The sequence below is a fragment of the Podarcis cretensis genome (genome assembly GCF_951804945.1).
Source record: "Podarcis cretensis genome assembly, chromosome: Z".
NCBI classification, from domain to species: domain Eukaryota; kingdom Metazoa; phylum Chordata; class Lepidosauria; order Squamata; family Lacertidae; genus Podarcis; species Podarcis cretensis.
The window spans coordinates 8,747,823-8,765,344 of record NC_137184.1 but is presented as its reverse complement, the minus strand read 5'-3'; the positions used below and the strand labels follow the sequence as shown (position 1 = coordinate 8,765,344).

At 46.5% G+C, this 17,522-nt stretch overlaps 2 protein-coding genes across 14 annotated transcripts in view; one reads left to right on the top strand and one right to left on the bottom strand.

Moving 5' to 3' along the window:
* SLC31A2 (solute carrier family 31 member 2) overlaps positions 1–17,522 on the bottom strand; it is a 543,264-nt gene that overhangs the window by 141,800 nt on the left and 383,942 nt on the right. The gene's annotated exons all lie outside the window — the stretch shown is intronic.
* Positions 1–17,522, top strand: part of CACNA1B (calcium voltage-gated channel subunit alpha1 B) — a 326,691-nt gene that overhangs the window by 218,254 nt on the left and 90,915 nt on the right. For 10 of the 13 annotated variants that reach the window (XM_079961868.1, XM_079961879.1, XM_079961878.1 and 7 more), the window contains 2 exons: positions 3,678–3,740; positions 14,759–15,586. In XM_079961868.1, the coding sequence (XP_079817994.1) occupies positions 3,678–3,740; positions 14,759–15,586 (891 nt within the window). The remainder of the gene's footprint in view (positions 1–3,677; positions 3,741–14,758; positions 15,587–17,522) is intronic. The other 3 variants (XM_079961871.1, XM_079961876.1, XM_079961875.1) reach the window with 1 other exon arrangement.

The following is a 17,522-nucleotide window of genomic DNA, read 5'->3' as shown; positions in this document are numbered from 1 at the left end:
CCAGCTAAGGCTGGAAAATGGCGCCCTCTAGTCACTACTGCCATCTGTGTCTTCAGGGACAGAGATGACTCCAGGATCACCCACAGGCTATGCAGCTGCTCCTTTGAGGGGGAGGGTGACCCTGTCCAGAGTAAGCAAACATCTAAATTCTCAGGCCCAACAACCACCCACTTGCAGGATTTCCATCTTGTTAGGATTCAGCTTGCTTATTTATCTATCTATCATCTATCTATCTATCATCTATCTATCTATCTATCTATCTATCTATCTATCTATCTATCTATCATCTATCTATATCTATCTATATCTATCTATCTATCTATCTATCTATCTATCATCTATCTATCTATCTTTCTGTCTGTCTGTCTGTCTGTCTGTCTGTCTGTCTGTCTATTTAATGTATAAGTAAAGGTAAAGGGACCCCTGACCATTAGGCCCAGTCATGACCAACTCTGGGGTTGCGGCGCTCATCTCGCTTTATTGGCTGAGGGAGCTGGCGTACAGCTTCCAGGTCATGTGGCCAGCATGACTAAGCCGCTTCTGGCGAACCAGAGCAGCACACGGAAACACCGTTTACCTTCCTGCCAGAGTGGTACCTATTTATCTACTTGCACTTTGACATGCTTTCAAACTGCTAGGTTGGCAGGAGCAGGGACTGAGCAACGGGAGCTCACCCCGTTGCGGGGATTTGAACCCCGACCTTCTGATCAGCAAGTCCTAGGCTCTGTGGTTTAACCCACAGCGCCACCCGCGTATATATATATCCCACTTTTCCTCCAAGCCACAAAAAAGACTCACTCTCATGCACCACCAGCCATGCTTTGGGTGTTGATGGGACCGAGAGAAGGTGTTCACCTGAGGTGTTTAGCTAGCACCCAGGTAGGTTTGTAAAAGTAGATACAATCAGGTAGCTTCTTCTGACTGGCCCTTATCCAGGCCATCTGCATCCAGGACTTGCACAGCAGCACCTGACTCAGATATAATAGACAAATGGAGCTGAAGTTTGCCAGTAATTGGGAAGGGCGCAGAGCCTCCTAGCAGGTGGGGCATGGTTGCTAACTGGGAGGGAGAGAGCTAAGTGGTAGAGAAGGTGTTGCAGTGCAAACATACTGGTGGTTCTGGCAGTCCTGCTGGTGTGTTTGCACTGTTCCAGCCTCCCTGTTGCCTCATCATTTAAAATGAAATAACATGCCCAATGCATGAAATGGATATTTTTCCAAGGTCACTGTGTATAGCCAAATGTTTCGACTACTTGGCCTTCTTCAGTGGCAGTACAATGTACAATTGCAGAGAAAGAATACAGATCAACAGCTGTTGTTGTGTATTCTATATCTGCAGTTGTACATTGCACATGTTGAAATTGCATTCACACATGTTGTTGCATTGTAATTTATTTATATATCCAGTGTGTCACTATCACTGCATATGGTGAAAGGGCCACTCGGCTATGATACTGTTTTGTTTTGAAAAAAAAGTATAGTTTTGTGTATATAATATATGTATATTTAATTCATAGGATTGTAACCAATTAATTCTACACAAAGTGGTTTAAGAATCAATCCCTCTTCTCAGGGAATTCTGGAAACGGTAGCTCCATGAAGGGATTGGGGTCCCCTAACAACTTGCAGCACCCATAAAACACTACAATTCCCATGATTCTTTGGGGGAAGCCATGGCTATTTAAAGTGGCGTGATACTGCTTTAAATGTATTGTGCAGGTGGGTCCTAGGACTCAGGTAGACCCATGAGCAGAGCCCTACTCATCCATGAAGTTTGCTAGTTGACCTTGGACCAGTCACCGCCACTCAATCTAACCCACCCCACAGGGTTCTTAATAGGACAAAGATGTGAAGGAGAAACTTGTAAGTGAGCCAGGACTGGCAAATGAGCTGAGATCAGAAGAACCTAAGACAAGCCCTGCTGGATCTGACCAAAAGCCTGTGTAGTCCAGCATCCTATTTCTCAGTCTCTAACCAAATGCTTTTGGAAACTCAGAAGCAGGACATTATGGCAATAGTCCTGCTTTCCCCCCTCAGCAACTGGCATTCTGATCCTGAAGGTACCTAGCAAAAGCCCTGCTGGATCAAACTGCTGGTCCAGCTAGTTCCAGCATCCTGTGCTCACAGCGGCTAGCTAGATGGGTATGGAAAGCCCACAAGCAGGGTCTATTTTCAACAGCGCTTTCCTCACTTGTGATCCTCAGCACCTGTTATTCAGCCATTCATAGCCATATTCTAGTGATGTAAAAGTAGCATACAGACATAGTGACCAGCATCCACCAACAACCTCATCCTCCATTAATTTGCCTGATCTTATTTTAAAAGCATCTAAGCTGGTAGCCATAAGCAAATGTAAAGAATGAAATGAGCAGGAGAACTTCTCCAGCCATTTAATCCCTTATTATTATTATTATTTAAAATAATAATAAATAACTTAAATATTTATTAACCACACTTTCATAGAAGGTGTAACAAGAAAACCAAATGCAGCTACAAAAGCAGGTTTTTAAAAGTTAATCAAAACTGTTTTCGAAGGGTGGGAAATCATGTTCCAAAGGCCTTCTGGACAATACAGTTCAGACATCTGTATTGGATCTGTATCAGAACACATCTGAAAGAAAGCAGGGGTGACCAGGCAAGCTTCTATTGGCAAAGAGTTCCAAAGACAAATCTTGATCTCTGGTAAAGGCTTGATCTCTGTTAAAGTCTGACTAGACCTCAGAGGCATGGGAGGTACCTGTGCCAATGCACAGTTTATCCATTAGGCATCAAAATAACTCCTCCTTTGGGTATATATTTTTAATCACTTTTTTTATTTACAAGAACAGCAGCAGCACCACCACCAACAACACAAAAGTCCAAACCACCAGCTGTAAGCAAAAAATAAAAATAAAATAATTTATTCCTGAAATCCCAACTCCCATCAGCACCAGCCAACAGGGCTAATGGTCAAGGTTGATGGCCCTTTAAGTGCAACAACATCTGGAGGGTGTCAAAGTGCCTGCCCCTTTCAGTACAGCCTGGGGAGGTCCTTTGGGCTCCTACTTCTAGCCCACCTTCTAAAGTGTGTCTCTTGATATTCACCCATACAGTAACTGTGGCCTAGGACAGGGGTTGCTAACATGGCATCCTCCAGATGTTATCAAACCACAAACCAGAACCTCATTGTCCATGCTAGCTAGGGCTGTTGGGAATTGTAGCCCATCAACATATGGAGGGAACTATGTGGGCACTCCCTGCTTGACAATTCCTAGAGTATATACTTCAGTTGCACCCACAAAGATCTGTGATGATGATGAGGTTTATTGGAAATAGCCTTAAATGTCCACAAGTGCAATCTACACTATTTTTAAAATATCTCTTGGTTGGCTTCTGGGTCCACCTTTGTATGGCTTCCATTGTTATTTTGATTTGATCTTTTTTGCATTGGTTTAGTTTCTCTCTCCTCCCCTCTCCTCTTTCAACACAGAGATGGTGTCTCTGTGAATCTCACTTCCCCCCAGAGCTTGCCTGGGCTCTGTTTTGTTTTGTTTCTTAAGATGCACGTTCCAGCTTGCAACCTGATGGGGGACCTGGGGAGCCTCTTGATACAGCTGTTTTAATGTTCCTAAATTCTCTTGGGAATTGTTCCCTTCCCCCCCTCTCACCTTTTTGTTCTTCTGTTTCTTGCATGTGCAGTTTTGTAAAGCAAACACGAGGTACTGTATCACGCAGCTCGTCGGTCTCCAGCGTTAATTCACCGTGAGTTGCTCTCTGTATACAATGTTCCATAAATGGATTTGATGAATGATGAATATATACATACAAGTAGACTTCTCCCCCTCCCCTTCCCTTTGCTTAAGTCATTCACTTCATTGTGGAAAATCTGCTGGAGGAAAAGGTGGACAGCATCACCTCACCATGCTTGTGAGTTGCTTTGGAGCAATTCCGTCATGTGGTGTTGTTCTCTCTGTTTCGTTTCTTCGTGTGGTTGCATGCATATGATGTGCACTTCCATTAGTCTTCCTCTTCCCATTTGACCCTTGTGTTGTGGCCTGTCTTGATTCCAAGTTATTTGTCTTGCTCCCTCGCCTCCCCACTTCCTCTGTCTAATGCACTTCTTACTTTGGTTTTTCCACCAGGTGATGGGATCAGAGCTGAGTTGTAGGGAAGCCATTCAACAAGTGATGACCAATGGTGGCTCCAGGTTTCTGGAAGGGGCCTTTGGGGAAGATCCATGGGGTTCTAGCCATGATGGCTACATTCTGCCTCCATGGTCAGAAGCAGCGATGCTTCTAAATACAAGTTGTTGAAAACCACAGGAGGGGAGAGTGCTTGGAATCCTGCCTGTAGGTTTGCCACAGGCATCTGGGTGGCCATTGTGAAAATAGGACTACATCAGCCATTGATCTGAACCAGTAGGCCCCTTCCAATGTTCTCATGCTAAGGGGTTGAAGCAACTTCTTTACGAGGAAACATTGGAACATCTGGGGTCTTTTTACTTTAGGAAAAGAAGGCAAGTAAGAGGGAACATGATGCAGGTGGATAAAATTAAGCACATTGAGGAGAAAATGGATAAGGAATTGCATTTCATAGAGGATTAGGTTGTTGTTGTTGTTGTTGTTTAGTCGTTTAGTCGTGTCCGACTCTTCGTGACCCGATGGACCAGAGAACGCCAGGCACTCCTGTCCTCCACTGCCCCCCGCAGCTTGGTCAGACTCATGCTGGTAACCTCGAAAACACTATCCAACCATCTCGTCCTCTGTCGCCCCCTTCTCCTTGTGCCCTCCATCTTTCCCAACATCAGGGTCTTCTCCAGGGAGTCTTCTCTTCTCATGAGGTGGCCAAAGTACTGGAGCCTCAGCTTCACAATCTGTCCTTCCAGTGAGCACTCAGGGCTGATTTCCTTCAGAATGGAGAGGTTTGATCTTCTTGCAGTCCATGGGACTCTCAAGAGTCTCCTCCAGCACCATTAGGTTAGGTTATCAACCCTCATTATCAAAGGTACTGCTTTGGGCTTCCCAGAGGCATCTGGTTGGCCACTGTAAGAACAGGATGCTCAACTAGATGAGCTTTGCTTGTGTTCTTAAGGAGATGTTTTTCTCCTTCTTTCATAGTACTAGAACTTGCGAACGTCCAATGAAGGTGAATGTTCAAACATTCAGGACAGACAAAAGAAAGTACTGAAGTTCAGCCTTGAGAGAAAATGGGGGGGGGGGGGGGATAGAAGGTAGAACAGCTAAAGCAGTGAAAACAGGTCAGGAGCAGATGTTAAAAATTTAAAAACCACAACAGCAGAGCAAAAGATAGAAGCTGCTTATCACACTGTCATATTGTTGAACAATCCCTGCATTTAAAGTACTTTGATGTCACTTTAAACAGTCACAGCTTCCCCCAAAGGATCCTGGGAGCTGTAGTTTGTTAAGGGTGTTGAGGCAGTGGCGGAGGGTGCAGTCCGCCCCTGGTATCATCACTGAGGGGGTGTGTGACAAAATGAGTTTAAAAAAATAATTGTATCGGGCTCATGAAACTTTTTAGGAGTGAGGTGGTGGCTTAGGTGCCTTGCAGGTTCCATGCTGCCTGAAATGGCAGCGTGGGACTTGTGTCTGCCTACTGCCTCTCCCTCAGCCACCCTACAGCTGAGGGGGAGGCAGCTGAGAGGCTCCAAGTGTTGGAGAAGCTCACCACGTCCCCATGGGCAGCTCACCCTGCCCCCAGATGCAGGACATGCCCCTGCATGTCCTGTGCGGCTAGCTACACAGCTACATTGATGGTCATTAAAGGTAAAGGTAAAGGGTCCCCTGACCATTAGGTCCAGTCGTAGCCGACTCTGGGGTTGCTTTTCTTGCTTTAATGGCCAAGGGCCATTAAAGCCAGCATACAGCCAGCATACAGCTTCTGGGTCATGTGGCCAGCATGACTAAGCCGCTTCTGGTGAACCAGAGCGGCACACGGAAACGCCGTTTACCTTCCCGCCGTAGTGGTACCTATTTATCTACTTGCACTTTGATGTGCTTTCAAACTGCTAGCTTGGCAGGAGCTGGGACTGTGCAATGGGAGCTCACCTCGTCGTGGGGGATTCAAACCCCGACCTTCTGATCGGCAAGCCCTAGGCTCTGTGGTTTAACCCACAGCGCCACCCGCATCATTAGGTGACAGCTATTCCCCTCAAAGAGCTGTGAAGAATTCTGGGAACTGGCTCTTCAAGCAGCAAACTCAAAAGTGTGAATCAGATAGGGGTGGGAGAAGCTAGAGGATTCAAGTGGACAGGTCCTCCCTCAGTGCTGCTGGTGTGGCTGGAATACTGTCCTATAATGGGGGGGGGGAGAGAGATAAAATCATGGAGTCTCTTGCCTCACTGTCCTTGAAGAGGTTGCAAAGAACATTCAGCGGGCCTCTTAATATCTGAGTGATTACGCCTCCTGTAAATTTCCTACTGCATTCTTAGGGGGAGTTGAGTTCCATTTGTAGAGTTCCAAAGCCCAGGTGCCAGGGAGGCCAGTTTACCCACTCTGTGTTAATTGCCTTTTAAGTAGCTGCTGTGTGTTCTTTAATAGGAATGAAAACCAACTTGAAACAGGCGCTGTTGGTTAAGACAAGGCTTTTTCCCCCATGCAGTATTATTTTCAGCTCGGTAGGTATGATATTAGAGTCCATATATATGCAAACTTTAAAGGCAGTTAGCACAAAAACCCTGAAGCTACCTGTCTGCAATTTGGCATGGTTAACCCCCTCTTTAAGGGTTGCTATGTGTCCAAATGTAATGCCCCTGTGTGAGAAAAAATAAACATGGCTGTTTTGAGCCTTTTAAATATATTGTTGAAGTGCAATCTGAATTGGCTGGATTAAGAGGTTTTAATCAGCTGGTGTAGCCGGTGTTATTTTTATATGGTCTCTCTGTCCCTTCTAGGGCTCCTTCCCCTTTTCTTTTTGTTGGAGTTGTATTTTGTTGGAGTTGCTTTTATCAATCTTTTATGACTCCCTTAATTGTTGTTTTCAGAATGCATGCTTTAGTTTTCAGCAGTGACATCCTTCCGGAATTTGGGATAAACTGAATCATTAATAGGGCAAACCCCAAATGGGAAACAGGAGAGGGGACATTGTGAAGTCGTTTGCAGGGGACATGTATGTAAATGGAATTCCTGCAGGCAAAGGCAGGGGAAGCTGCACACATATAAAGTCCCTTCACATACTGGCTGAGTAAAAGTTTGGAATCATCTGAATTTCACTAACGTATCCTGATGTAGCATCATTTTGTGGAGGTTCTGGGGAACCTAAAATTCAGAATTTTGGGGGCCAAGCAACAATCCCCTACTTTCTGGTACTACTCTTTTGTAATGATGCTGCAGGTAGAAGCAGAAACATCCATAATCAGTGCTCCAGAACTCTTAATCTCCTGAGTTGTTTCAGAAGGAAATCATGGTCAGTGGTATTGAAAGCTGCTGAAGTAGAACCAATAAGACTCACGCTCCTCCTATCACTATCCCAATAAAAGTAATCAGTGGCTGTTTCAGTGCTAAAAAGTGGTCATTGGAACCAGACCGTAATGGATCTAGGCAATGTGCTAGCTCTGCGTTTAGACCAGAAGTAAGCCGCCCCTCTCATTCACTTTGCCCAGGAGGAGCATATTAAAGTCTGGTCAACTGGGCCAGGGCCTTTTCAGTGATGGCTCCGATCTGGTGGAATGCTGTGTCCCATGAGACCAGGGCCCTGCAGGATTTAACTTCGTTCCGCAGGGTCTGTAAGACAGAGCTATTCTACCTGGCCTTTAATTTGAACTTAGCCTAATCTTTTATTCCCCTTCCTTCCCTCCCCCTCCCCTTTTTATGAAGATTACCCGCTCTGGATCCCACAGCTAATTCTTCCTGGTCTCCTCGCTGGCCCAAATAGGACTAATTCAGCCAGCTAGCCCTGGTGATCATCTAATGTTTATTGGATGGATTTCCCCCCTAAATTGATTTTTGAATTCTGAATTTATTGTTATTCATGTTTTATACTGTATTTTATGCTGTTTTCGTTGCATCAATTAAGTGTTTTAAATTTCTTGTTATCCACCCTGAGCCCAGTTTTCTGAACCAGGAAGGGTGGGGTATAAATAAAAATATAACAACAACAACAACAACCACAACCACAACAACAACAATTTATTTATACCCTGCCCATCCGGCTTCTGGATCCAAGGAGGGCCTCTTCCAGAGGGGATGCACCACCACTATCACCTCAGGGGAAAAGCAGTGGTCCAACAATTTCCATGTGTGAACTTCCAGCTCAGCCCCAGACTTATTGGTACCTGCCCAACTCAATCAACAATTGAGAAATAAATAATCTGTCAGTCATAATGTCTTCTCATTCTTGGAGAGTTACAGAAAGAAGGTTGCTTTTACCTTTAAACCTGTAGACTTCCAGCCTTCCTTCCATTCAAGTATTTTTACTCCCATCTAAAGTGAAGGCCTAAGACAGGTGTTGATCATCATGTGAGCTGCGCACAGGTGGGCTGAAGCGAGCTGCTGCCATTCCTGTGGAGCCTCCTTTTATTGAGACAAATATGCAAGCTAGGCAGATACATTTTGGGGTGTGACCTTTACACATCTTCCGTCCCGAGATCGTGGGGTGGTACAAAGCTATTTTGGCACCTGTTCCACAGCGTCATTTTCCCCTTGCACAGTGTATGACAAATGGAGACAAAAGGTCTCAGGGACAAAAGGTTACAGACAGGACACCGCAGACTGCTGAGACCGCAAAAGGTCAGACACAGGGAACGATGTACCAGACAGCTATGACTTGTCGGGGGGGGGGGCGTTTTCCCTGCACCCCAAGGTCACACGTGCAGGCAGACTGTGGCTGCCTGCTGGTGGAAAGTGTGCTCCCTCCGGACCCCACTGTCCACTCGGCGATATCCCTACATCACCTCCAGCCATTGGGGCTGGAAGGGTGGAAGGCAGGGAGGCCAATAGTATGTGAAGCTAAAGCCAACAATAGGCAGCTAATTTATTCTAGTAGTAGTAGTCAGTGCTTTTTTTGAGATGGTACTCAGCAGTACGCCGTATTGCCACCTCCCCCACCCCACCCCTGGCCACCATCTTGCCAATGCTGCTTGCCCACTCACCCGCTTGCACCTTTTCCACTTCTGCTGCTGCCACTACTTCCTGTGGCTGCAGACACCTCCTGGAAGGCACTTAGGTTGTGCAAAAGCACTTCCGGGAGGCTGTGCCTGCAGTCATGGGAAGTAGCGTCAAAGGCAGCAGCAAAGATAGGAGGGGGGAGCAAGTGAGCACAGGGTGGGTGGACATGCAGTGGTGGCAGTGTGGTGCATACCAGCACCTATTTTTCTTGGGGGTGGGGGGAAATACCGGTAGTACTACTGGTAGTAATACTACTACTAGTAGTAGAGGTAAAGGTAAAGGGACCCCTGACCATTAGGTCCAGTTGTGGCCGACTTTGGGGTTGCGGCGCTCATCTCGCTTTCTTGGCCGAGGGAGCTGGTGTACAGCTTCCGGGTCATGTGGCCAGCATTACTAAGCCGCTTCTGGCAAACCAGAGCAGCGCACGGAAACGCCGTTTACCTTCCCACCAGAGTGGTCCCTATTTATGTACTTGGACTTTGTGCTTTCAAACTGCTAGGTTGGCAGGAGATGGGACCAAACAACAGGAGCTCACCCCGTTGCGGGGATTCGAACTGCCGACCTTCTTATCGGCAAGCCCTAGGCTCTGTGGTTTAACCCACAGCGCCACCCATGTCCCTCCTACTGCTACTACTAGTAGTAAAACATGTGGTGGTGGTGGTAGTAGCAGCAGCAATTTATTATTGTACCCTGCCTATCTGACTAGGTTGCTCCAGTCACTCTGAGTGGCTTCCAACAGAATATACAAAAACAATAGAACACCACACTTTAAAAGCTTCCCTCTACAGGGCTGCCTTCAGATGTCTCCTAAAAGTCAGATAGTTGTTTATTTGTTTTACATCTTAGGGGAGGGCATTTCACAGGGCGGGCATGACTACCAAGAAGGCCCTCTGTTATGTTCCCTGTAACCTTTCTTCCTGCAATAAGGGAATTACCAGAAGGCCCTTGGAGCTGGATCTTAGTGTCCAGGCTGAACAAAGTGGGCAGAGGCGCTCCTTCAGGTGTACAGGGTCAAAACTGTTTAGGGCTTTAAATGTCAACAGCAATATTTGAATTGTGCTCAGTATTATATGGTCCCAGTGGCTGCTCCAAGTCACCAGTCTATCAACTGCATTCTGGGTTAATTGTAGTTTCTGAGTCACCTTTGAAGGTAGCCCCACATAGAATACTTTGCAGTAGTCCAAGCAGGAGATAATCAGAGTATATACCTCTCTGGTGAGACAGTGGACAGGCATTTAGGGTCTCTGCTGGCATACCAAATGGAGCTGGTAGACAGCTGCCCTGGACACAGAGTTGACCTGTGCCTCCATGGACAGCTCTGAGTCCAAATGACCCCAAGGTTGCTCACCTGATTCTTCAGGAGCACAGTTACCCCATTCAGGACCAGGGAGTCCCCCACACCTGCCCACGCCCTGTCCCCAAGAAACAATACTTCTGTCTTGTCTGGATTCAACATCGGTCTATTGATCACCATCCATCCTCCAACCAGCTCCAGAAACTCACACAGGATGTTCACTACCTTCGTTAGTTCCAATTTAAATGAGAGGTAGAGCTGGGTGTCATCTGCATATTGGTGGATACTCAGCCCAAACCCCCTGGTGATCTCTCCCAGCAGTTCCATATACATGTTAAAAAGCATGGGGGAGACGATGAAGTCCTGAGTCAGCCTACAAGTGAGTGCCCAGGGGTCCAAACACTCATCTCCTAACATCACTTTCTGGCCATGGCCCAGGAGAAAGGAGCGAAACCAATGTATAACCATGCCCCCAACTTCCAACCCTCCTAGATGGTCCAGAAGGATACTGTGGTCAATGGTATCAAAAGCCACTAAGAGATCTATCAGAACCAGGAAACAGCTTTCACCTCTGTTCCTAGCCCACCGAAGGTCATTGACCAGTGTGACCAAGGTGGTTTGAGTCCCGTGGTGGAACCTGAACCCTGATTTGGAAGGGGTCAAAATGGTCTGCATCCTCCAGACATGACTGGAGTTGTTCAGCAATCACCTGCTTAATCAGACTGGGCGATAATTGGCCAGGATGGCCAGGTCCAAATATGGTTTTTTTGCAAAGCAATTTTATAACTACTTCTTTAAGGGGGACTGGGAAGACTCTCTCAAAGAGGGAAGCATCCCCCTTCCCAGCTCATTGCCCAGTCCTTCCTGGCTTGCTTTTATAAGCCAGGATGGACAACGGTAAATGAGACAGGTGGTTTCACTTGTCCAAACAGCTTGTCCACATCCTTGGAGGTAACAAGTTGAAATTGATCCCATACAACTTGACTAGACATATTGCTGGTAGTCTCACAACCCAGTCCTGTTACCATGATGGAGTTTATCGTTTCACGAATTTGAGCAATTTTATCTGCAAAATCAGGAGATCTTGGAGTCCCTACCAGACCAGAATGGCAAAGGTGGTTCTGTTGGACTACAAACCACCTGAAAGAGTCTCCTGGAATTGTTTTCCATGGATGCAATAGAGGCAGTGAAGAAGATCTTCTTCACCTTCACTGTCTCCACTTGGTAGGCTCAGTGTTGAGCTCTAAGTCATGTTCAGTCCAATTCAGAGTGTGTTTTTCGCCACTGGCACTCTTGCCATTTCATAGTCAGATTGTCAATAGCCCTGGTTAACTCCTCACTCCAGCAGGCCACCAGGATATCAGCTGAGAGGCCATCAAAAGGGATAATACATCCACTACCATTCTCTGGAAGTCATTTGGATCCATTAAGTGGCGAGCATGGACCATTTATAGAATCATAGAATCTTAGAGCTGGAAGGAACCCAAGGGTCATCTAGTGCAACTCCTGCAATGCAAGAATCTCAGCTAAGGCATCCATGACAGATGACCATCATACCTCTGATAAAAAACCTCCAAGGAAGGAGAGTCCACCACCTCTCGTGGGGGTCTGTTCCACTGCTGAACAGCTCTTACTGACAGAAAGTTTTTTCTGAATGTTTAGTTGGAATCACCTTTCTTGCAACTTGAAGGCATTGGTTTGCGTCCTACCCTCCAGAGCAGGAGAAAAAAGCTTGTTCCATCTTCCATGTGAAAGCCCATAAGATAGTTGAAAATGGCTATTATTTCTCTTCTCTGACTCCTCTTTCCCAGGCTAAACACACCCAGCTGCTTCAAACATTCCTCATAAGACTTAGTTTCTAGATCCTTGATCATCTTGGTTGCCCTTCTCAGCAAACATTCCAGCTTGTCAACATCCTTCTTGAATTGTGGTGCCCAGAACTGGACACAGTGTTCCAGGTGTGGTTTGACCAAGGCAGAATAGAGTGCAACTATTACTTCTCTTGATCTGGACAATATACTTCTGTTGATTCAGCCTAGAATAAGGTAAAGGTAAAGGTACCCCTGCCCGTACGGGCCAGTCTTGACAGACTCTGGGGTTGTGCGCCCATCTCACTTAAGAGGCCAGGGGCCAGCGCTGTCCGGAGACACTTCCGGGTCACGTGGCCAGCGTGACATCGCTGCTCTGGCGAGCCAGAGCCGCACACGGAAACGCCGTTTACCTTCCCGCTAGTAAGCGGTCCCTATTTATCTACTTGCACCCGGGGGTGCTTTCGAACTGCTAGGTTGGCAGGCGCTGGGACCGAACGACGGGAGCGCACCCCGCCGCAGGGATTTGAACCACCGACCTTTCGATCGGCAAGCCCTAGGCACTGAGGCTTTTACCCACAGCGCCACCTGCGTCCCAGCAGCCTAGAATAGTACTGGCTTTTTTGCTGCTGCATCAGCCTGTTGACTCATGTTAAACTTGTGGTCCATCAAGACCCCTAGATCCTTTTCACATATACTGCTAGTAAGCAGGTGTCCCCCATCCTATATTTCTGCATCTGGTTCTTCCTGCCTAAATGCAGAGCCCTGCATTTGTTCCTATTGAAATTCATTTTGTTAGTTTGTGCCCAGTTCTCCAATCTGTTGAGGTCATTTGAATTCTGATTCTGTCTTCTGCAGCATTAGCTGCTGCTCCCAGTTTGGTGTCATCTGCAAATTTGATAAGCATTCCCTCAATTCCTTCATCCAAGTAATTTATAAAGATGTTAAACAACAACGAGCCCAGGACAGAACCCTGCGGCACCCCACTTGTCACTTTCCCCCAGGATGATGAGGAACTATTAATGAGTACTCTTTGGGTTCAGTACTCTTTGGGTTCGGTGAGTCAACCAGCTACAAATCCACCTAACAGTTACCTCATTCAACCCACATTGTACCAGCTTCCTCTCAAGAATATCATAGGGGACTTTGTCAAAAGTCTTACTGAAATCAAGATATACTATGCCCACACCATTTGTCTGATCCATCAGGTTTGTAATTTCATCAAAAAAAGAAATGAGATTGGTCTGGCATGACTTATTTTTTAGGAAACCCATGCTGGGTCTTAGTAATCACAGCATCCTTTTCTAAATGCTCATAGACTGACTGTTGAATTATCTGTTCTAAGACCTTCCTTGGTATCAATGTTAAGCTCACCTGGATCTTCCTTTCTTCCCCTTTTGAAGATGGGGACATTTGCCCACCTCCAGTCTGTAGGGACCTCACCTATTCTCCAAGAATTCTCACAGTTCATAGATAAAGGCTCTGAGATTACATCCACAAGCTCCTTTAGTACCCTTGGATGCCGCTCAACAGGCCCTGGAGATTTGAATTCATTTAAAGTAGCTAGGTGTTCCCTTACTACCTTTTTTCCTATCTTGGGCTTCAGCTCCCTCCTTACATAATTTATTGTGTTATCTCCAGGCTGGGCATCACTTTCCTTTCGGGTGAAGACAGAGGCAAAGTAGGTGTTTTGTAATTCCGCCTTCTCTCTGTCACCAATAGCATTTCTCTGTCTTCTCCACACAGAGTACCTACCACTTGCTTGTTTTTCCTCTTACTTTGGACATAGCCAAAGAAACCTTTTTTATTATTTTTAATCTCTCTTGTAAACCTGAGCTCATTCCAAGCTTTAGCCAGTCTGACTTTTCCCCTGCAACTGTTGTCTACTCCTTTGTGATTTCCCCTTTCTTCCATTTCTTATACATGCCCTTCTTAACTCTCAGATCATCAGTAGCTCCTTATGCAGCCTCCCCTTTTTCTTTCTTGTAGGTGTAGCCTGCAATAGAAATCTAGTAGCCTCAGAAAATAATCTGACCATGGCACTTCTTTTATTCCATTTGATAAATAGAATCACCCATGTCCACAGAGGTAAACAGAGGTAAATCCATGGCTATGAGAAGGGCCAGATTTATGCAGGGACAGCCCCATGGAAGCCATGTATTCCACAAAGTCCCGAGCGGTTCCTTGTAAGGTTGCGTTGGACCACCAGACTAGTAGGAAGCTAGGCCAGGGTTGACAGGGCAGTGGCTTCAATGTCTGTACTGTATCTTCAGCCAGAAAAGTTGCCTGATTGACTTATGTAAGATCAGGAGCAAACAGTAGCAAAGAGGACATCTACAGTTTTCTGGAAGATTCTACCCTTTCTTATGTATTCTACCAGCCATCTTGTCATTACCCCCACGTTCATTTTTCCTTCACCTTGTAGTCCCAGATCTTGTTGTTGTAGTGCTATGGATAAGATGGTAACCACCTTTCCCCCCTGCTTTCCTTCCTTCTTCTCCATCTTCCCCTTCCCGCAATTGCTCCTTTCTTTCTGCCTCTCTCTCTCTTCTATAGCAAGCAGCAGAATGCCTCCAAGTCCAAATCCGTGTGGGAGCAGAGAACCAGCCAGATCCGAATGCACAACTTCCGGACGAGCTGTGAAGCCCTGTACAACGAGCTGGACCCAGAAGATCGAGTTCGTTATGCTACCAACCTTCACATCCGCCCAGATATGAAAACTCACTTGGACCGCCCCCTAGTGGTTGAGCCAAGGAGTGACAGCCGCAACAACAACATCAACAAGCTGAGTCCCGTTGATGTTCAAGAGGTCACGGAGGAAGTGAAGCCCCCACCAGCTGTGAGCACTGAGGGGCAGCGGAAGCATCACCGACATCGAGATAAGGACAAGGGGGGAGAACAGGAGAAGAGCAATGTGCCGAAGGATGAGAATGGAGAATCTGGCCCAAACCATAAAGAGGAGCGTCATCGAACACACAGGAGCCGCAGTAAAGAGGGCGAGAGGAGTGGGAAGGAAGGGAAAAGCGAGCGCAGCCGGGGCCAGGAAGGAGGTAGGAGGCATCACCGCCGTGGGTCAGTGGAGGAAGGAGCCGAGAGAGAGCACAGACGCCATCGGGGTCACCGGCACTCAGCCGAGCGGCAAGCAAAAGAAGGCAATGGAACAATCAATGGAGCCAAGACGGAGCGTCGTTCACGTCACCGGGGAGGGTCCAGGCCTGGGAACCGGGAAGGTGACCCTGGCTCGAAAGGGGAAGGAGGGGAAGAACCCCACAGACGGCACAAGATGCGGCACAAGGCCCTGTCCACATATGATTCAGTGGACAAGCCAAACGGGGAAAAGGAGGGAGAGGCAGGAGAGAAGGAGCTGAGGAATCACCAGCCAAGGTGAGTCAGGTTCTGTCCCAATGAGGTGCTTGGTCTGTGAAGGACGAAGGTCGTCTCAAGGGCTGGGTCCATTCTTGGAGCTCAGGAAACAGTGTACTGGTTAGAGTGTCAGACTAGGACCTGAGAAAGTGTGGGAATGTTCAGGAAGGCAGGAGAGGACATATTGTTTAATAATATCCTTCCCAACTTGTGTTAGCAAGTTCTATAATCTAGCAGAGTAACATTCCCCTTTTAAACTTACACAGTGGATAACTTGTTGCCAGGCTTGCATAAGCCTCTAAAATAGGTTTCCTGGTAATTCCCATTTATTCCCTCCTAAAAAGAATAGACAGGACACAGTCTTGTATAAAAAGTATAAAATAGTTTACTCACACAGTTCACAGATGGATCCCAGAAGGCAGACCTAGGTTATAAAATGCCTGTATACACACTTGGAATCATAAGGAGATAGTTCTTTTGTCCTCTCTTGGCTGGAGGCCAAGAAAGCATCTCAGGCTAAGGAGATGTTGCTTCTTCAAGGAATGGAGTCAGAGAGAGAAATGGCTGCCTGCCCTGTGCTATTTTGTTACCTGCACAGGTAAGGTCATGCCCACCTCTGGTCACATGTAGAGGAAGTTTGTCCCAGCCCAGGAGGAAACAGGAAGTTTATCTACTGGCTGGACAAACATCCCTCTCTAGGAATGTTGTATTTGACTGCTCTGTGTTTCACATCCCACAGAAAGTATATTTCAAATCCCCACTTGGTTATGAAGCTCAATGGGTGAACTTAGGCCTGCCACCTGCTTTCAACCTACCTGACCTCACAGGGTTGCTGTGAGGATGAAATGAGGAGAGGGGAGGAAACTGTCTATGCCACCTTGAGTTCCTTAAAGAAAATGTGGGATGTTAAACAAACAAACAAACAAACAAACAAACAACAAACAAACGGTACTCCTTGCCAACTCTTGCAAGCAGGATAGAGGCAAGAGTGTAAACAGGGTGGCAGTTCCCAGTCCCAAAGATGTAGACATTGGAAATAATTGATTTGTCTAACTTAGGTCTATTAACTTCAGTGGGTCTGCTATGAATAGAACATACTGGATAAAGCCTTCCTGTTCCATGTTGCTTACATTTTTATTTAAGTATTTAACAACATTCTTAGTCGGCTCCAATGATGGCAGGTTGCCTCTGTGGCCAAAAGGAAGTAACCATTAGAGGCTAACTATTAGAGAGGTAAATGTCTGCTATATTCCTTGTTTCCTTTCCTACATTGTCTTTATACATCCAAATTAACAGACTAAACAATAACCTTTGTAATCCTTCATATAATTGCAACCAAACAATAAGGCTAAAAGTCAGAACCTGTTTCTACCTAAGAGCCAGTGGGAGTTGGTCAATTTGGGGACAAAGGCTGTAGCACACCACACTTGGTCTGCCCTCAGCCAATCCTCACATGACTGCTTTCTTAATTACAATCAATCAGTGGGAGGCTCTGCAGTTCTTCAGCTTTGACTCTTACTCTTGGTCTCCCTGCCAGACCCAGCCACCACCAATTGTAGGCAATTGTTTTTCCCCAGAGGTGGGGCTATCCTCCATCCACTACCACAGTTCAAGCATGCACTGCAGCCAGACCAGTGCTTTGAGAAGAGAAGAGGGAAGAGCTGATGGACAGGGGCAAGTCTCAGAGGAAAGAGAAAGAGAGAGACAGAGGGGTGGAGGCCACATTTGGACCACTGGGAAGAGGTTTTCCAGCCCTGCACATTCATTCATTCATTCATTCATTCATTGCATTTTCATCCCACTTTTTTGACTCCAATGATCTCAATGTGGTGTACATGGTTCAAATCCCCACTCAGCTATGAAGATATCTGGGTGAGGTCTTCTGCCAGACACTACCTCTCAGCCTAACACAGGGTTGTTGTAGAGGTTTACTGAGGAGGGGGGAAAGCTATGTTAA